At 45.1% G+C, this 21,533-nt stretch overlaps 1 protein-coding gene across 1 annotated transcript in view; it reads right to left on the bottom strand.

The window, feature by feature from the left end:
* Cacnb4 (calcium voltage-gated channel auxiliary subunit beta 4) overlaps nt 1-4,734 on the bottom strand; it is a 39,420-nt gene extending 34,686 nt beyond the window's left edge. Inside the window, exon 1 of the mRNA XM_038336467.1 lies at nt 4,673-4,734. Coding sequence (XP_038192395.1) covers nt 4,673-4,734 — 62 coding nt within the window. The remainder of the gene's footprint in view (nt 1-4,672) is intronic.
* Between the last annotated feature and the right edge of the window lie 16,799 nt (nt 4,735-21,533).

Genomic DNA, 21,533 nt, shown 5'->3' with positions numbered 1-21,533 from the left:
AAATATCTAATCTAGTACGTGAGATGGAAAATGCGGGGAAGGGGTGAGCCTGGAGTGGGTACCATGTAAAATGGTGCAGGGAAGGAAGGGCTCACCGGAACTGTGCAGCAAGAACCTGAAAGAGATGGAGTGATCTGGTAACAGTCAAGGAGGAAGAGGGGTCCCCGGTAGAAGGAAGCAGCTGCAAAGGCCCCAGGGAAGAGCCAGCTGTGCTAAGAAGCATGGAGGACGAAATGTCTAGAGCAAAGGGCACCAGAGGGTTAATAATAAAACATCTAAACAGAAGATTAATCATTAGAAAAGAGGTGAACTGTGCTTCTGAGAGTTTCCATGACTACTGAAAGCTTTTCATTAGGATAGCAGGAAAGGACGACTTAAATAACACTCTGGTTTCTTAAATACAAAAATTAATTGAAAAGCAATATTGAATCAGAAGAACTGCTTTAGCCAGACACGATGGTCACAGTTGTGATCCAGTACTAGAGCATGGGGCTGATGCAGAGCTGCCTCACCAAAGACAAGCCTGGACTACATAGCAAGACTGTCTCAAAGCAATGGTAACAGTAACAGAACTTTTGAAAACTTCAAATGCATGTGAAATCAGTGCTTCAGGGTGCTCCAGTGAGACCCAGTGTGGCCAGGGCTTCTCTTAAGCTCTGCTCACCCTCCTGGAATCTGCTCCTTGCATTCTGAAGCCTGTGTGCTGTTTCCTTTGACCACAGAGGCTGGTGCATTGCAAATCCCCAGCACGGTGTCAGCCGAAGAAGATGGCGCAGGAAGCCAAGCAGAGAAAAGTGTCCCCGGGGCTGTCCACACACCTTCACCTTCTGGGCCCACTGGACAGAGGTTTTAACAGGGAACCAACAAAACCACAACTCTCGGTCATGTCAGTTGCTACCTGAGCTGTCCTGAGAAGTGAGGCTCCAGGTAACCCTCCCAGAAGAAAACTGGGGTTCGAGTTGCTGAGCCCACAGGAAGCAGCTTCGACTGTGGAGTTTATGTGGATTTCTGAGTTGCTGGGGTTCAGAACACAGTGGAAATAGTTAAACCCCAAACGTTTGTGTCCTCCTCAAGGAGAGCCTGAGTGCAACAGGTTTTCATTGGGCTGAAGACAGAGAGAGTCTTGAGAACACGTTTCTGAGATAACAGAAAAGCCAGCGGGAAACAGAGGGTGAGATAAAAGAACAAACTGCTTCAGCCAGTTTTTAATGAGAAACTTGAAAATATTACCCAATTTCCCCACCAAAAAAAGAAGAAAGGAAGGAGAAAGAGAGAGAAGAAAGATGGAGGGAGGGAGAGAGGAAAAGAGGGAGAGAGAGGGAGGGAAAGAGGGAAAGAAAGAGAGAGGGAAGGAGGGATAGAGAGAGGGAGGGAGGTATAGATAGAGGGAAAGAGGGAAGGAGGGAATGAAAGAGGGAGGGAGGAAGGGAGGGGGAGAGAAGGAGGGTGGGAGGGAGAGAGGGAAAGAGGGAGAGAAGGAGGGAAAGAAAGAAGGATGGAGGGAAGGAGGGAATGAAAGAGGGTGAGAGGGAGGGAGAAAGGGAGAGAAAGAAGGGAGGAGGGAAGGAGCGAAGGCCAGCTCATGGAGAAGACAGATGTTACCCGCCATGAAATCGGCCCCTTTTCTGCTCTTGCTGAATGCGTATGTTCTCCAGCCGCAGTGGACTTGGGATGAAGCCAATCTCGCAGCCCTCTTTGACCAGCCTTCCTATCCACCAATCGTTGTTATATTTCTGGAATGCAGAGAGGAAAGCTGCTATCAATAGTAATTCAGTTATCCTCACATTTCAGCAGTTAAATTCCAGGGAAGCCGAGGGCTCCAATGCTATTCGTCTGGTCTGCAATGCCACATTGTACATACAGTGCAGAGACAACCAACACCCTGCTTTTGCATTTTGTGGGCAATGTTTTCAGCCCACAGACTAAAGGAGGATTCTTCAGGGGTTTTATTTGTAATGGCCCAGCTGGTACATACGGTCTCTGCTGTAACTCACGGATTCTGTTGCCCTACTGTGAGAATAGTCGCAAACACTCCAGAGCATGGCTGCGGTTCACTCTACGTGTCAGCAGGGTCTTACCCAGGGGACCAGCAAAACTAGGTTGGCAGTTAATGGTCGGCTGGGGCCTCAAGGAAATGTTCCTACTGTAATTTCTAGAAAATAGATAGAAATCATATTGTTTAAACCTCCCAGGAAAGAGTACAAAGGCACCTCTGTGATTTGTATCAGTGTTGATAAGAAACTCTTTTCCGTGTGTGTGGTGTGTGTGTGTATGGTGTGTGTGTGTGTGTGTGTGTATGATGTGTGGTGTGTGTATGTGCATGTTATACAACACATACCAACTCTAGGAGGCGTTCTTAGCTCAGAGGAAAGTGGCATTTACATAACTCTAACACTGACCCTATGACAAGGCAGAGTGAAGGGTGCGTTGAATCATCACAGCACGAAATTCTGAGCAACTTGAATAGTTCTAAGCACCAATCTCATATTCAAACGCAAGCAACATGGCAGGACTCAGCCCTTTCTGCACAGAGCTCCTGCAGAAAGAAGCCAGGCTTTGTGCCAATCAAGAGACTGAGCTGAAGGGAGCATGAGTTGATGTGATAGAACGCCTCGAACAATCTGGGTCTTAGTTTCCTGTCTTTAATTCAGGATAACACACCTGAAATAACAAGCCTGTTTATTTTGTAATTAGGAAAAGGCAAGCTGGCCCTTTTGGACTCTTGGTGTGTTCATTTTACTGTGGCGGGGACAACACAGACCATGAGTCAGGGTTTCCTAGGGTTTCAGTTATTTCCTGAAATTAAGTCAGCCCACCGGGACATTAATTTGTTAAATGGTACCCCAGTGACCTGAAGGGCTGCCTAAGATGCTAATGCGACTTCCCAAAAGGGTTTACTGTGGTTCTAGGAAACAGATAAAGAACACTGAGCTTCTGACTCAATGCAAGTGATAGTTCTCTGGCCACCGGGGAGCCAGGCGCTGTGTAAAGTCACCTGCTTCAGCCCTCCCTGTTTGGTTTCGGAGCAGGCACAACCGTGGCTTTTCTTGACCTTTAGCCCTTTATATTACTGAGAAAACAGAACGTGTGTTGCTGCCTGAGAGACGGCATGAGAGGAAGGACTCGGCCAGCTACAGAAGCGTGCCCTTCCATGTGGCTGGCGTCCCAGGGGTTGAGCCAGCTTTAGAAAGGCCCCCTTAGCACGGTTCCAATCTTGCCTGTTTTGCTTTTCCTAAAGTGATTAGCATGCTCTTATTCCATGTTGTTTTTTATTTGACCTGCAAGATTTGAAAACAAGAGGCTCTGAGCCACACACGATGACCAGATCAGTAGCTACACTGGAAAAAATAGGAGCTGCCAGACGGAAGGAAAATCCCTTGCTCAACAGCTCATAGACCCAACAGCTATCAGCAAGACACATCAAAGAATTCTCAGAGCAGCTCAAAGGGGCCACACACAAAGGAAGGGCACACTCCTGTAGCAGGCCGAGTCCTTCCTTCTCATCCATTGCTGCAACATCTGGCCCCTTTTCTGCCATCTCTGCTTCAAAAGCTGAATCTAGAGGCTGACGGTTACATGTCTGATTTATCCCAAATTACTTTCCAACCCACTGGCAAGACCAGTCTCCTTGCTCTGGCTCAGGATGCTCCCTTTGGATGGGAGATAAGAGCCCAGCTGTAGCGTTTGCCCGGTGTGCATGAGGCCTGAATTCCACCTCCAGCATGGCTGATAGAAAAGCAATGTTTCTTGAATCACTGACACAGACTCTGCTGTTTCACTACTGCCATCTGGCCATTCTGCAGTGCTGCAGGATGCCCCTTCCCTGATGCCACTCTGTGCCCAATTCGGATTCTTCCTCCATACTGATGCCGCCTTCCCTCTCTGTGAACTTCCAGGATACCCGTCCATTTTTTTTTTTAAATAGTAGAGTTTATCATTCCATACAGGAATCATCAATACTATCCACTCCGCCTCTCGACTCAGAGTTCCTCACCCGTAGCATCGCTGTAGCATCATCCTCCGGCACAGAGCACAATGCTGGGTACCAAACAGAACTCCACTGTACCTAGGCTGACCGCAAGCTTAAGCTTCTGGTGTTATGATTTCATTGTCATACCTTTCTATATGTGTGGTCCCAAGTCCCCCTTACACTGTTCACTGTTTCCAAGAGTTCTCTCTGCCCCTTTCTTAACTTCAACAATGTCAAGACCACTGTTCACAGTGTCTACCATGGTAATACCCCTCTGTAAAAAGGCCCTCCTAGATACTGCTATGCTACAAAACTCACGCTTCCCCAACTTCCACTCATAGATCCATGGGTCTGTAGTCCCACAGGTGCGCCTGCAGTGTAGCATACGAGAGAGAGGAGAGAGAGAGAGAGAGAGAGAGAGAGAGAGAGAGAGAGAGAGAGAGAGAGAGAGGCGCAAAACCTAAAATCCGCTGCATCATTTCAAACGTTGAGTATGCCCCCATGTTGGAAGTGCGTGGCAATGCAGGCGATGATCTCAGCCTCTAAATCTCAGCGAGATGATATGATGGGGGAGACCCAGGGCATTAACTGAGGTCCCGCACTGGCAGCTCCTTGGGTCTCCTCTCCTGTGTGTTTGGCTCGGGCTGATTCCCAGCCATAGCTCTTTGGCAGACGAAGGGGTGCAGTATGTCCTACATTTACCTCTTTAATGTGAAGGAAGTCCTTGGCGTCAAAGGAGATGGCTGTGCTGGGAACGGGCACATCCTCATCCAGGGCGCCGCAGTAGCTCACGTTTGTTTTCACGGCGAAGGCTACAGGTTTGGACTGGAGGCAGAAGTGCGGAATGAGGAGGGAGGAGAGGGGAGGATAGAGGAGCATCTGTCATACTGAAACATGCCACAGGATGAGCGATAGTTCCAGGCAATGAGGGAACCACTTTCCAAAGAGGGATCTCTGCTGCGTTTTATAGTCACGGGCCACATCCAGAAATCTGCAGCCATGACTCTGGGAATGACTCATCCCTCGCAGCCCAGCCATTTCCATTCTTCTGTAGTACTTTCCAACCTCCCCAGTAAAGAGCTAGGACTAGGGACAGAGGGACAGGGATGGGGGCTGTCTGCTTTGTTTTCCACTCTCACAAGCTATTTATTTATTCAGTAACAGATGCTGTCCCAACTGTGAGATACGGGACATGCACACTGGGGTACAGGGAATGCTAGGAAGCCAGCTCAGTTGATGAAGTGCTTGCTGCGCAAGAACAAGGTACTGAATTCAGATCCCCAGCATCTGTGACAAAGCTGGGTGCAAGGGTGCGCATCTTTAAACTCAGCGCTAGAGAGGCAGGGACCAGAGAATCCCTGGGGTTAGCCAGCCAGTCTAGCCAGATGGTGAGCTCCACGTTCAGAAAGAGCCTTGTCTCAAATATCAAGTTGGAGAGTGGTTAGGAAAACACATTAACCTCTGACCTGCACATACATGCACATAAACATGCATGTGCACACTCATAGGTACACACACACACACACACACACACACACGAACAGGTCTACACATGCTAGGAAATGTATGTTGGGTATTAAAAACTTGAGGAGGGGTAGAAACAAGATTTTTTTTAAAGAGCCTCAGATCTGAAAACCACAGATCTTTTGTAGCTGAATCTCTTATCTTGGCAGGCCCAAGGGGCCAGTGAGAGTTAAACCTAACAAGCAGGCTCTTCACCTATCATCTCCTAGCTTTTAACGGTTTTAAAGCCTGTATAAAAGCTCCTGTTGGCAAAGCACTCCTGAGCAGTGCAGCCTGTGGGGGTTAAGCCAGTCACAAGCCTAGGCTGTGGTTCTGCCACCACCGCTTACTGAGGTGATCCCACAGTAACCAAACAGGTGGTGAAGGGTGTTTTAAAAATGAGAACTGGCGACGTGTGAGATACACGGTCTCTGAGCTTATGGGCAGCTGTGCCCAGAAGCATCTATTTGCACTGGGAATGTCAGCAGTTGAGGTAGGACCCACATCAGACTGGCTTTAGCTCCCTCCCGGGCACTATGCAGGTGCCCTACTATCAGAGTGCACAGACAGCACAGAGAGTGTGGAAGCCGCCAGCACAGACACAGAGAGCGTGGAAGCCCACGCCTCATTCACCTAGCTCATTCTTCTCTTGTTTTGATCTCTAAAAGATCTCATCATAAAATAAACAAAGAAGGAAATTAACTTTATTTGGGTTTGAGTCTAAAATTCAGAAAGGTGCCTGTCATAGCGTAGGAGCTGGCCATGGGAGTAAGAGGACAGGCTAGCCACGAACGCTGTCTTCTATGTTGTTATTGTGCATAAAATTAACTTGAAAAAGGCTCCATGCTTTAAAAAAACAAGTTAGAAAGACGTAGGTAGTGCAGGAGGACTCTTCTAACTCCTCTGGTCCTAAAACTCCATCATGCAATCGGTTTCCTGTGGCACCCTGTGTGTCGGCTGGAAGAGGAGGGTCTGAAGCTTCTGTCGCTCATCTTTGCTGCTCTCATTTGACTTGTTCAAAGTTCTAAACCAGGTCTCACAGTGCGTGTTGGAAGGCCATGTATTAAGTCCACAAGTTCAAGACCAGAGTGGGGCCGGGCAGTGGTGGCGCACGCCTTTAATCCCAGCACTCGGGAGGCAGAGGCAGGCGGATCTCTGAGTTCGAGGCCATTCTGGTCTACAAGAGCTAGTTCCAGGAAAGGCTCTAGAAACTACAGGGAAACCCTGTCTCGAAAAACCAAAAAAAAAAAAAAAAAAAAAAAAAAAAACCAGAGTGGGCAATGTAGTGGACTCCCCTCTCAAACAAGCAAGCAAACAAAGTAATGTTCTGGACTTTATACTGAGATGGGAATCTGAAATCTAGAATTCAAAGACTAGAGGAAGCCGTGAGATGATCTATAGCACAATGGTGCCTGTTCAGCGTATAACAAAGACGAGGGAGTGACAGAGAGGGGTCAAAGACAGAGAACTCCCAGCTGGCAGCTCAGAAGGCTCGCTGCCAGTACTGGGTGAGGTGAGTTTGATATTGCCACACTGCTAAGTTAGGAAATGACTGAGAATTACCAGTAAGTCAAACAGAAAAAAGCAAAGGTTTACAGGAAATGGCCCCCTGCAATTACCACTAACCTCTGTGAGGGGAACACACTCAGAGAACCTTGCAATCTGAACCCTTATCAGGATGGCTGGGAAGCAAGTTCTCCAGAGACAACACCTCGCTGTTTAGTTTTATAACAACCTGACAGAAGCTAGAGTCACTTGAAAAGAGGGAATGTCGTTTGTAAACATGCTCCCACCAAATTAGCCTGTAGGCAAAGCCTGTGGAGCGTTTTCCTGATTAATGATTGACTTCGGGAAGTCTCACACCATAGGCAGGTGGTTCTGGTTGGTATCAGAAAGTAGGCTAAGTGGGCTAAGCAGGCCACAGAGAGCAAGCCAGTAAGCAGAATTTCCCCACCGCTCCCATTTCAGTTCCTGCCTCCAGGTTCCTGCCCTGCCTGAGGTCCTGCTGATTTCCCTCAGGCAGTTGTCAGCTGACGAACCCTTTCCTCTCCACTTGGCGTATGGTCAGTATTTATCAGAAACCCTAAGGCAGATGTGAGGTAGGATGCTGGGCACAGGGGTTGAGCAATATGCCAGTTTTCAACAAAAGAAAGGGGATGAGGAGGGGAGTCACCTTTGCTCTCTCAAGCTGGATAGCTGCTTGCTGTTCTCTCTCTTGCCGAATCGCTTCCCGGTCCTCTTCCAAAGAGACATCGGAATCCGACGGCCTGCTTGTATAGGAATCTGCTGAACCCTGAGGAAAGAGCACAGAAGGCTTACGTGAGGTAAAGTGTAGCTTCTTACGTTAGCATGGTCGTAACAGAATCCTGGGTAAGCGAGTTCTTCCACGGGCATGGACTTCAGTGCCCACACACAGCCTTAATGCAGATGTAGCCAAGCATCTGCCTTACGTGGAAGGTAACATGTAGTGGCATTTTGTTTGCATTTTAATACATGAAGCTTGCCTAAGGATCAGAGAGTGAAAGAGCCCACTGGTCAGCCTCACAGACCAAGCAGTGATGACACACACCTTTAATCCCAGTAGCCACACTAGTTACCATAGAAACCAGGCGATGCATGCCTTTAATCCCAGTGGTACACGCCTTTAATCCCAGCCCTAGAGAGGAATATAAGATGGGAGGAGACAGCTCTCAGACACAGTCTCATTCTGAGATTCCTGGAGGCAAGATCGTCACTTCGGACTGAGGTCAAGGTAAGGCTGGCTGTTTTGCTTTTCTGACCTTCAGGTTGAACCCCAATTTCTGTCTGAGTTTTTATGACTCGTGTTCCAGTAGTAATGTTGTGAAGGGAAATACTGCGACGAGATTGGCACTAGGAAGGAAACCGCAATGAGAACAAGGTGGTATTCAGCTCTTATTCATGTTTGGTGCCATCTATATATCGGGCTGATAATTGCTCATGGCTGAAATTCCCTCTCTTGCACACGCAGCTAAGTGCCAAGGGAAGCTCAGGCTGTTTATAAGGGCTACATCTTACCTGTGTCTTGGCATCATCAATTTGTTTAGATTTTAACACAGCCATGTTACATAAGGAAAGCGCTACTCTAGTTTCAGGGCCAAGACCACTGTACTCCTCCACCATCAAAATGTTAAATATTGTTCTACATGAGCCCATTTGTGGCATTAATGTGCACACCGAACAGAAAATACCTTGAGAATGAGAACATGGATATCCACAACTGAAGTCCACACCCAGAGTGCTGGCTGGTCAGCAGTGGCACCCAGCCTGCCTGATATCCCCAAAGGACTGGGGAATGCTCAAGGCTACTCAATGCCCATGCTAGAAGGGCAAATGAAAACTGGAGGATCTGATTTAAAAGTTACCTACCTCCCCATACAAAAAAAAAAAAAGATAAAACAAATTACCCACCCAAGACAACATCAAAATCCCCCACAACCCAACTCTGCTTGCTTTTAGCTCCAAAAGGATCATTGACCTCCCTATTTCCTTAAGATGGCATCAGAAGCTGGTGTTTGCATGTATGACAACATTTGCACAGGAGAGGCACTGAGAGAACTGGTTAGTTATTTGGCATGTTTGATAAAATGCACTCAGTCTTAAAAATCATAGATCTAGTCACTCGGTGGAAAATTTGTTAACTACTGCACACATGCAAAAACAAAATAAAAGACAAGAGTCAGGCTAGTGCCACAGGTGTGTAAACCAGCTACTCAGGGGGCTGAGGCCTGCTTGGGCTATACACTGCACTCAAAGCCAGCTTGAATAATTTAGTAAGACCCTGTCTCCAAATAAGAAGTAAAATAAAGGACTGGGATTATAGCTCAGTAGGAAAGTCTTTGCCTAACATGTGCAAGACCCTGGGTTCTATTTTTGGTCATAATGTTAGTTGTGCCCCACCCTGCCCCCACATACACACTCACACACACGCACACACATGAGAGAGAGACAGAGAGAGAGACAGAGAGAAAGCTTTAAGAAATTGGGTAGATGGGATGGTTCAATGGATAAGGCACTTGCTGCCAAGTCTGGCAGTCCGAGTTTGATCCCAGACCCCACATGGAGGAAAAGAGAGAGAAGTGACTCCAGCAGGTTGTCCTCTGACCTCTATACACATAAAGTAGTATGAGCCCTTCCCACAAAACAACAACAAAAAACCAAATTAAAAAAATTTAAAGAAGGGAATGTCCAACAGTTCACCACTAGACCCCTGAGACATTCTTCAAAACCTAGAGACAGCTATATGAGTTTGCAGCCTGCCTACAGGAGCAGCTTGCTTCTCAGCAAAGAGCATCATCTTAATGCTTTGGGAAGTCCCAGCACATGACTTATTGCTAGATAATGTGGGATACTTGTACACTGTGGGAAGATGTGCTGCTCTAATAAAAAGCTCAATGAGCAATAGCTAGGCAGGAGGTATGGATGAGATTTCTGGGGAAAGAAAGGAAAAGGAGGGGCACGTAGGAGATGCCAGGAGACATGGAATAGGAGGTGCAAGATGGAATAGAGGTAATGCCACATGACTGAACATAGATTAATATAAATGGGTTAATTTGAGTTATAAGAGCTGGTGGGACAATCCTAAGCTAAAGGCCAAGCTGTCATCACTAATAATTAGTCCCTGTGTTGTGAGCTGGTGGCCAACACAAAAGCTCGCTACAAATGGCACCCAACACATGGCATGTTATCTGGTCCACATAGGACCAGAAAAAGCTGAAAGAACAAAAGACCTGAGTAGGCTCAGTGCTTGTGGCATACACAGGCACAGCTCTTTCAAGCGCCCCGACAACCAAGCACTTGAATGGAGATTATGAGCAGTGGGTTACATGATACTTGGTTGTGGGAGACTAGGTAGTAGTGCCTAGAAAAGCTGTTGCAAATAGACCAGCTCTGGGCAAGGAACTGTAGGCGTGAGGCTGTGCTCACACAGACCTGAAGAGGGCGGAGCCAGCCAGCAGGCCATGTGCTAAGCAGAACCACATGACAGAGGGCCTCTCCACTGCTTAGCAGTTTAAGGTTTGGCTTACATAGTCAGAGAAGATTGCAGACTAAAGTAATATTAAAAACAATCCTATAAGCCATGTCAGGATGGAAAATATTGTAACACAGGGAGTTTGGACCTTTTATGGGGCTTTGTTATTTTTGAAATTTTTGAATGCTAATGAACAGAGAACAGCAGCTGCTGAGAGATATTGGATTGTGGAAGGCATTGCTGAATTAAACCAGCCTAGAGACTTTAGGGATGGCTTGGCTTCAGAATGGAAGTCAGGAAATGTGTTGTGTTGGGGGAGAGGTTGTACAAAGTTAGCTGCTGGGCAAGAAACTGCCCTTTGCCTTGACGGCCGACAGTATCCTGTCCAAACTGGACAAGTAAGACACACAAAAAGGCAACTGCTAAACTTTGCCAAGACAAGGTAGGCCAGTCCTTCACATGAAGGTCTATCAGATATTCTAGGCCTGGAGGCCAAAAATGGATGCCCCAACATTGCAGAGGATCCTTGGGTGACTGTCTATGCATTCAGCTGTCTCTGTCATTTTTATAGCTTGGGATGTTATTAACTCTGTACTTACTGTTTACTCAGGTAATATTTTAACATTCACAGGTCTGTGATGGGGTTGAAGACTAGGTAGTTATACCATTTTCTTTGTTACCAAATTAAAAAAAAGAATCATACAAAACAGATGTGAAGTATATAATGTTGAGAGACACAAAAGCTTAAGTTGTTTATCTAAGAAAATGTTTTGAGGTCTAAAAAGATATTTTTAGAATGGTAATAAAGTGAATTAGGTACAAAACTTTGGACTTGCCAAAATAGGATAGATAACAGAATATTTTCTTCAAAATTGCCAAATACAAATGGACTGAACATTGTAAATATAATTCTTACCTGATAATTGTTCTTATTTTATATAGATTTGTTGTGTTAGAGTTAAAACCCTTTCTTTCTATTTAGATAAAAAAAAGGGGGGAATGTTGTGAGAAAATCTTTTTGTACACTGTAAAGATGTATCTCTGTCTAAGGCATCTTCTGATTGGCTTAATAAAAAGTTGATCAGCCAATAGCTAGACAGGAGAGGATAGGCAGGACTTCCAGGCAGAGAGAGAAACTGGGAGGAATCTAGGTGCTCAGATTTTGCTAGCAGACTCATAGCAGGTGGGGCATGCTGTACTGGGGTGTAGTGATGAGCTGTGGGCTGGCTTCCCGCCACCCTATGCCCCATAATAACAACACACAAATTGTATTCTTTTAAACACTGCCTGGTCCATTATTTTCAGCCTCTTACTCACATCTTGACTAACCCATATCTAATAATCTGTGTAACACCACGAATGGTGTCTTACCGGGAAAGATTCAGCATGTCTGACCTGGTGGCTGGCTTCATGGCAAATCTCTCCCTGAGGAGAGGCATGGCAGTCTGACTAACTTAGAGGCGCGGCATCTGACTAAGCCATCTACCTTACTTCCTTCTTCCTGTTCTGTCTACTCCACCCACCTATGTTCTAACCTATTAGGCCAAGCAGTTTTCTTTATTAATTAACCAATGAAATCAACAGATTGATAGAAGACCCGCCTCCATCACTGGGGAAAGGTAAAGAGTCATGTGGCAGAATGTAGATTTAAAAACCATAGGTTAATTAAGTTATATGAGTTAAGATAACAAGTATAGCAAGCCTAAGCTAACGGTCAAACATTCATAATTAGTCATAAGTCTCCATGTCATTTGGGGATTGGTGGTACAAAGAAAGTCTCACTACAGGTAGCGGTTACTTCAGAGGGTCGAATCCTAATTCTACCTCCAGCCTCTACACTGAACTTCCTAGACACCAGATGACTTTGAACCAGTCTCCTCCTCTGGAAGAGGACATATTATCTATTTCATAGTATAAAATGCAGAAAGAGCCCTCCCTGAGTGCTCGCTATCACAAGGGTGTGAGGCTAGATACCTGAAACTTCATTCGACAACAGACGTAGCAGGTCCAAAGCCCATGTTTAGCTATACTAAATATATTAGTTATATTAAAATGCTACAAGACCCACCACATAGTGAGGACCATAATAGATTAGCTTTCTTCTTCCATTTACGACTGCTGGCCCAGGTCCATGCTGATTTTAAAAAAAGAATTAAAATACAATAATTTTTCAACTCACATACATGTAAAATAGCTTGTGTAAAGTGTGGCCATTTTTCTTATTGTATTTATTCCACAGCAAACGTGCTATGATAAATGTAGTATGCCCATATCCATGTGCTTACCCAGTGCTTTTCAAAGTGCCCTTCATAGAGGAAATGCATTTGTTAACCAAATTATAATTAAATTCCTCAGTGAAAATCTGTTGGGGGAGGGGAATAGGAAATCCATAAAAGGGATAAAAAGCAGGGTGACTTTCAGTCATTGTCTAAAGAGAGGGCTACCTTGAAATCCTTCAAAGTGGAGTTCTCTCTAACACCTTTCCAAAGTTACGTACACCTTCATAAAATCCCGACTGAGGAAGAGAAAAAGAGAGAAAAATACTTCTCAAACACCAATAAATGAAGACAGTTTGTAGTCAGCCTTAACTAAGCCTTTGCTGCAGTAGAGATGAGGGGTGGCCCATCCTAAGGCGTTGTGGCACACAGACTGCGCTGACCAGAAAGTAACTAGACAGTGTACCCTTGAAGGATGTGCCCTGTGTGCTTGGTGCTTATGTGCTGGCGAAGGCTAGTGCATGCATTGGACAGGATAGCAGGCTGCTCCCTGGTCAGAGGTAAAAACAGTTCACCCTCATTCCCCGGAGGTGCTTCTGTCCTGAAACTCCCTTCATGTCTCTTAAATCATGGCATTCGATCATTTCTGAGCATAAAAACGTAATTCAGAGACTCCTGCTTACATTTCCAATATTCTTGGAATACGTCCAAGAATATTAATGATTTAATAATTAATTATTAATTAATAATATTATATTTCCAAATTGGTGGAGGTTTCTGTTTACTTCTAGTTGGTGAGAACACGGTAACCCCGAGAGCATTCTGCCACCCACCTCCAACACCTGTTTCATCACCGTAGGCATTCTGGCTTTAGCCCAGTGTCACATTTCTCTGGTAGGAAAACTATCAGGGCTGTCTTTCAAAGTCAGAGAAACAACAGAAATCCAACACTAAACGCCTTGATTTGGCTGCGGGGCATGCTCGGTTGGCTGGGTACTGACTCTCCATTTCTTTTTAAATTTTATTTCAACCGGTTGAAGGAGAGTATAAATATGTCCTAGGAGGGAATGGGAGACGGAGAGAGGGAGGGAAAAAGGGATGGATCTACACACTTATGAATGGAGAAAGCAAAGGATCAAGCAGCCACAGAGAGGCAGGGAGGAGCTGCCTGGGCTGGCCTAGAAGACAGTTTAAAAATGGCAGGGAGCGTCAGCAGGACCAGCCAGACTGGGATAGGAAAGGGATCACCCTGAGGTCTGACTATTTAATTAATAAGAAAAATAGCAAAAAGGAAAGAGCAGTAGATACCACAGGACAGGCTGAAGATGTATATATATTATTCACCCCTGCCTCACGGTGGCAAACACCTGGGATCCCACCACTCAAAAGGCTGAGGTAGGAAAGGAGACAACTTGAGGCCAGCCCAAATGATATGGCAAGTTCCAGGCCAGTTTGGTCTACACTCTGAGACCTTGGTCCCACCAAAATAAATTCCAGAAAAGTGATCATCAAGTGATTCATCAAGTGGTCTAATATAGGACCGCATGCCAAATGAGCTATTTTACATGTGTAAACGGGTTGAAAAATGATTGTCTTAACTCTCTCTCTTTTTTTTTAAAGCCAATGTAGACATGTGCCAGCCCTGGTGGATGGAGAGAGCAAATTTATTATCCTACGTAGCAGTTCTTGTGGTGTGTCAGGAAGCATCAAAGTGACTGTCCCTTGAAGGTTCTTTAGCAGACACCACTGTAGATGGCGCCTTAAAGTGGTGGTTCTCAACCTGTGTGTCACGACCTCTGTAGAGGGTTGAATGACCCTTTCGCGGGGGTCTCATATTACATATCCTGCATATCAGATATTTATATTATGACTTTTAAAACAGTAGCAAGATTACGGTTGTGAAGTAGCAGTGGAAACAATTTTATGATTGGGGATCACTACAACACATGAAAATGTATTAAAGGATCGCAGCATTAGGAAGGTTGAGAACCACCGCTCTAGTGCCTCCAAGGAACCAACCAGACGCAAAGCCATTCAAAGCATCATAAAAGCACATGTCTTAATCAAGCACTGTAGTGTGTCTGTAATCCCAGCGACGTGGGAGCCTGAGGCAGGAGGAGTTCTCCTAGTTGAACTCCTAGTTGAGCCTAGGAGTTCCAACCCAGCTTAGGCAACAAAGCAAGACCCCCCCCATCTCAGAAAAAAATAAATAAGACATGAAGAAATAAATCTACATCTTCATGAACATCAGTGGAAAGACACAAGCCTTTCTATTCTCATGAGGACCAAAGTCTCTTCGTGTTCCGTATTGTAAGGGATTTTCTGACTTCGCTCCTTTCCAGAACCTTTCTGAGTACAGAATACAAAAAGTCAGTAGAAACATTGGGAAATTATTTTATAAATGGATGAGGAGTGATCAACATTTCAAAGGCGCACTTTGCATGTGTAAGGGTTATTCCCAGGAGGAGAGTGATGGTGGATAGTCTACCAGCAGAAAGGTTTCTCCTTCTCTGAGAGGGTATGTAGGGTAGGTAGGTGAGCTGCCATGGGCTCTGGTGCCAGGGTACTGAGTTTACATCATCCAGCTTTGTTGGCTGTGGCTTTGGCAAGTTGCCAGAAGCTTCTGAGTCCATTTCCTTCCTTTGCAGCATGGATAATGGCATGTAAGTCAGAGCTTCCTACTGTTTGACTTCAGATAGAACATCATATTTTTTTTTATCACCCTGGGGAATATTCAGGAAATGGAACAGTTAATCTTTGACTCCTTTAATTTCAGATCTGGCATCTTTTCAACAGTAAAATTTCTGGTTGTCCCAGAGTTCTAGGATATATTATTGCTTCCATCACCTCTCCTTCCTCCTGCCCTCTCTGCCATTCCTCTTCCACTTTTTAAATAGTGTTAGGGTATTGGGAGATGTCTCAGACAATAAAATATTTGCCATTCAAACATGAAGACCCGAGCTCAGACCCCTAGAAACAGGTGTGCTCAGCCATTCACACTTTTGCTATTCCAGAGCTGAGGGTTAGAGACAGGGGATCCCTGGAGCCATTCTAGCAAAATTGGTGGGCTCCAGATTCAGTGAAAGGACTTGTCTTTAAAAAACAATAGGGGGAGGCATCAAAGAAGACAACCCAACAGCAACCTTCATGTCTATGTGCACTCCACATGCCAAACATGCACACACATGAACATGAATACACACAAAATAAACAACTGTATTGAAGTGTAACTTAAATACCATAAAATGCATTTAAACCATTTAAATTTAAAATTCTCTCTCTCTCTCTTTCTCTCTCTCTCTCTCTCTCTCTGTGTGTGTGTGTGCGTGTGTGTGTGTGTGTGTGTGTGTGTGTATGTGTGTGTGTGTGCACATGTGAAAGAGAGAGAGAGAGGTGAGAGGGGTACATGTATGGCATGGCATATGTGTGGAGGTGTGGAGGTTAGAGGACAGCTCTGTGGTGTTCCTTCCTCTCTCCCACGTTTACACTGGATCTGGGGATCGAACTCCTGGTCATCGGGCTTACAAGATGAGCGTTTAACCACATGAGCCATCTCACCAGCCCTAGATCCAGACATCCCAATGAAGTAATGACCTTACAAACCACAGTTCCATCCCACTCTAACGTACTATTAGGACATTTCTACCACTCCAAAATGAGCCCGCGTCCATCAGTCCCTCTCCCCTCCCTTCTCTAGGCACAGGAACCCTCTTACTCATTAATCCTTTTAACGTGGAAATAAGCTGTCCTCTTTATGGGCAATTCTAGTAGCTGGATATAGCTAACATATATTACACCAGATTAAGGCAAGAAGGTAGGATAATCTGAAAACGCTTGGCTGCAAAATACAATGATAGCAGAACGGAGTCTTGCTATTGTTGCCGATAGGGATTCATAGTTCTTCAGTCCCGAGTTTCCATGAACCAGTCGTTCAACCAGTACTGTTGGGGTCCCTATGTTAAACTTTTCCGCATGTGACTGATGGCTGCTATACTGTGGCCTGCAATAGAGACACTCAAAAGGTCAGTTTCCTGACATCAGACAAGTGAACTTCCAACTTTAAAAAAACACAGTGACATTTTCCCAGTGGTCTTTGTACTTTTAGGATGGTCACAGGACATGGACTTGAGTCTGTCTCTCCGCTGAGCTTGCACAGTGTAAGTCCACAATGTCCTTTTCCGTGCTGCAGAAGGAACACTGCCTTTTCCCTATGAATTTTCTAAATTTCTCAAGCTACGTGAGTGACTGGACCACTCTAAGACAAAATGCATAAAAGATTTTAGGTAATCTCTATCTTGGAGGCTGCCTCCCTCTCTTTCTTGCTGATGTTCTTTTTTTCTCTCTGATCTTCTTCCCAAACCATGTCCATGGATCCTTGCTAGGGCATCAAGCCTGTCAGGACCCTAACAGTGTTTGAGTCCCAGGCCTGGTACAGCAGGACCTTGTGGTAAGGCACACACCTTCCCACCATCTCTTCTTTGTTCCACGGCCTTAGTTAGAATGCAAAAATTTTAAATTGTGAATTTCATTCATCTCTATTTTAATGATAACTTGGCATTTTAGACATCAGCAGATGAATCTAACATAACCATGAAAGTACCGTGTCCTGTAACTCTGCAACAAAGCCCAGGGCCATGGGCATGCTGGGAAGGGCTCCCACTATGAGCTCTGTCTCCACCCTACCCTTTTTTCTGGCATGGTCTCACTACTACGTTGCCCAAAGTAGCCTGGAACTCACAGTTTTCCTGCCTCAGCCTGTTCCTGTGACTATAGGCTTGGTTAGCAAACTCAGCTCGTGTTTTGGGGAGAGACAAACTCTTTCTATGTAGCCCAAGACTTTGATATGTTGTCCGGTGTCTTCAAGCTTGTAACGCCTGACCCTCTCCTGAGGACTGGGATTCCAGGTGTGTCCCTCTCTAGTTGGCAGGTTCCCATTTTCATCCAAGTAATAACTTCCTCACAGAGTTCACACTGCACACACCCTGACACATCATTAAATTAAGTAAAGATTTGATATCAATGCACACTCTAGAAATAAGTAAAGTACAATCTTTGTCTTAATTTTCTGTTGCAAAATAGGAAGTAGTAAATCCTTTAATTGTAGTTTTATACAATTTATTTAAAAGGAAAAAATAATCAGTTATAAGGTCTATCTAGTTCGGTGATTGTTGTAACCGCCCTGATTTCAGAGGATGTTTCTCTGGATTGCCAGTTGGAAGAGAACCATCAATGGAGCAAACCCAAGAATCCACACTGACTGCACAGGTCCAGGGACAGCAATGCTGGGCAGGTCAGATATAAGGGTGATGGCACCCTAAGTGGCCTCTTAGGCATTCTAGGAAAGGCGAGGCTGAGATTTGAACCAGCAGGTTTGCAGGTTCAACCAGGCAGCAGGTGCTTTTACACTGCCCTTGTTCCCCAGAATCCAGCCTAGATAATCAAAATGAACATCTGTCCTACTTCAATTAGGTGACTAGACGCTTATAGGTCAAAGGTGCCTCTTCAGGTGCACCGAACAAAGCTGTCTCCTTCTAAAATGGCTGCCAGAGTGGCTATCAGATGACGTCTGACTTTGTTATAATTCCATCTGTGTGCTGAGCAACAAACCCTCCAGTTCTATGACAGCTGACAGTTGTCATGGAAGCCCCTTGAAAGAATCACAAAAAGAAATAAAACACACAGAACTTAAGCCCCCCCTACACCTATTCCCACAGTGACATGACTAGTCCCCATCCACCTAGTCCCACAAGGGACATGACTAGTCCCCCATCTGTTAGCCCACCTTTCCCCCTCTGGGTCAGCTACTTTTCCCACTGCTGTGACAAAATAACCCGGCAGAAGCCATTTAAAGAGAGAAAGGTTTATTACAGTTCACAGTTTGGGAGTGTAGTCCATCACGGTGGGGAGGGCAGGGTGGCAGGAGTGTGGGATAGCTGCTCGCAGTATATTACAGAGCACAGAGAGGTCCCTGCTACAGCTCAGGCCAATGTCTCCTTTTTATTTAGTAGGGGATCACAGCAGGGACCATAACCTATGAATGGTACCACCTATACTGAAGGTGTGTCTTCTCACCTCCCTTAACCCAATCTAGAAACTTCCTCAGACACATGCCCAAAGGTTTGTTGCCATGGTGATCCTAAACCTCATCAAGTCAACAACAAACCAACCATTCACGCCCTCATTTCTTTTCATCTCTAGCTATAATTTCATGATCCACGGGGGTTGAAAAGTTGATTTGAGAAGATTATTTCACATTTCTATTCTTGGCCAAGAATCAATGTCTCTTTTACAACTCAGTTGGCTTCCTCTTGTTATTGGTTCCACAAGTCAAAGAGGTAAAAACAATATACTTTGAGGGCAAAGCTGGAAACAGACTGAGCCAACAACATAAAAATTGGGGAAAGAACAACAACAAAACACAAGAAGTTGCTATACATAGACAAGAAAGGCTTCAATATTCAGTCATTAATATGTGTGTGTGTGTGGGTGTGTGTGGGTGTGTGGGTGTGTGGGTATGTGGGTGTGTGGGTGTGTGGGTGTGGGTGTGTGTGGGTGTGGGTGTTGCTCAACCAATTAGTGCAAGAACAGAAAAAAAAATCCTCTGTGGAGCTGAAGAGAAATAAAGTTGAAAGGCTTTGCAAATTCAACAAGGACTTTATCCTATAGGAATAATGAGAATGAGGGGTGGAAGAGAATTTTCAGGGGACCCAATACTGTCCAGCCTCCACCCCAGGGGGAGGGGGTCTACACCCTGCTTCCACAGGCTGCCAGACACTGTGTAGGAAAGACTGGTGGGAATCCCGTGTTTAACAGATGATGTGAAAGTTAGCTGTAAAAACACATACTCAGAAGTTGCTCAAACAAAAGAAGTTTTAGAATAAGGAAGGAAAAAGCTGTATTAAACCACATGCTGAAATCATGGAAAGAAAATTGATTGGCTCTGGCGGGGAGTGAGGGAACAGCTCAGAATCCACAAATCACTCCCTGTCTGGGAGCATCATAGCAAGTGTTTTAAACCAGAGGAAAGAGGGACTGGGAAGTAACAGGTGCCCGGAAAGTTCCCTCGATAGCGCCAAAGAAAACAGGAGCAACACCGACGTTGCTTCTCATGCACTTTAAGTTTAAGCCCTGTATAGTACACACACCTGCAATCCCAGCATGTGTGAGATGGGGGCAGGAGGATTTCAAGTCATAATCTTAGAAAGTATTTAAAGGCAACACACACACACACACACGCCTAAAATATTTAAATAAAATGCCCAAGTTGAAAGAACTCTTGAAAGTGATTGATAAATCTGATTATTAAAGAGTTAAATACTTATCCTGGAAAATATACTAATCAAAATTAAAAGAAAAAAAAGAAAAATTTGTTACATAATCAACCTAAGCTTCGATTGTCTTCATATTACGTGAGCTCTGACATATTAAGACAAAAAGATGAACAGCCCACCTCTTCACTCCTCAGAGGCTGGGCTACAGAAGGAGATCTTGCCTGGAAAAAAAAAACCTAGCCTCTTTTCTAATAAATATAATTAAGATGTGGTAATATTTTTATCTATTAGTTTAACAAAATCCAACCATTGGATAAAGGGTCCAGTGGATGAACACTTACTTTGCCAGCATGAGGATTGGAGTATGGATCCCATACCTGCAGCCTGGCAGGTATGGTGGCCCCCTGGAACCCCAGTGCCCTAGAGGCAGAGACAAGGGGTTCTCCAAGCAAGCTGGCAAGCTAGACTGGCTGAAACAGTGAGAACCAGGCTCAGTAAGAGACCTTATATCAGTAAATAAAAGAAATGATCAAGGAAGACACAAACTTCAACCTCTGCCTCCATAGGAAAACACACATGTATCCATGTACTTACATGCATGAGTGCCCATACACATACACACACACACACACACACACACACACACTGCACAGACATATACACTCGATCTTCCTAGCCCCTAAGTCTTTGATAACGTTGGTAAGAGTGTGAACTAGAATAATTTAGAGGTAATTGGGCAAAAACAACTGACAGTCTACTTGAAGAAAATTTACCCTAGAGAGGAGCATATCTTGGAGTCACATGTGTAGATGGATAGATATGAATATTTATTGCAATACTGTGTATAAGGGCTGTTGAATGACATTTACAGGTATGCCACATGTACCTATAAATCTAGCTATTCAGGAGCCTGAAGCAGGAGGATCTCTTGCTCCCATAGATTCTAGGCCAGTCTGAGCAACACAGTGAGATTCGATCTCAAAATGTAAAATCAAATATGTAGGTCGCTGGTTTGGACCAAATGCTTGTCCCAGATCCAAGAGAGCAGACCAAACCAGAGTGTCCATGTGAGGCTCCAGGGTACCAGGTGGAAACCAAGTTTCGTTATCCAGCTTCTGCGCAATGAATACCAAATCCCCACACAGCCATGTGTAGCTGGCAGGGTAAGCAAGTCCTCCACGACTAAACCTTTACAAGAAAAAGGACTCTGGAAAGGCCAGCCTCCTTGTGTTCCCAGCTTCTGCTTCTGCTTCACTCTGCATTTTTGTGCCTAGGAAGCTGGCCTCCTCTGCTCAGATCACCAGCACACTCTTTCTGGTTTAGAGAAAAGGGTATGCCCAATTCCGGGACTGGAGAAAAGACAGAAAGACTGAGAAGCTGAGTTCATTACGGCGGTCTGTAATTGAAACAATCACAGAGATCCTATGGTTTGCTTCCAGACAGTGATCTCACTCATGCAGTAGAGTAACATGACAGCACGGAAGCTGTGGGGAAGATGTCACTTCGTCATCAAAGCTGTTTTATCATACTTGCATATGAGGACATGATGGAGGACTCCCATTGGCTAATAAAGAAACTGCCTG

Source organism: Arvicola amphibius, chromosome 7 (assembly GCF_903992535.2).
Source record: "Arvicola amphibius chromosome 7, mArvAmp1.2, whole genome shotgun sequence".
Taxonomy (NCBI): domain Eukaryota; kingdom Metazoa; phylum Chordata; class Mammalia; order Rodentia; family Cricetidae; genus Arvicola; species Arvicola amphibius.
The sequence above is the reverse complement of the archived record's forward strand: the minus strand, read 5'-3'. Positions and strand labels throughout refer to the sequence as shown.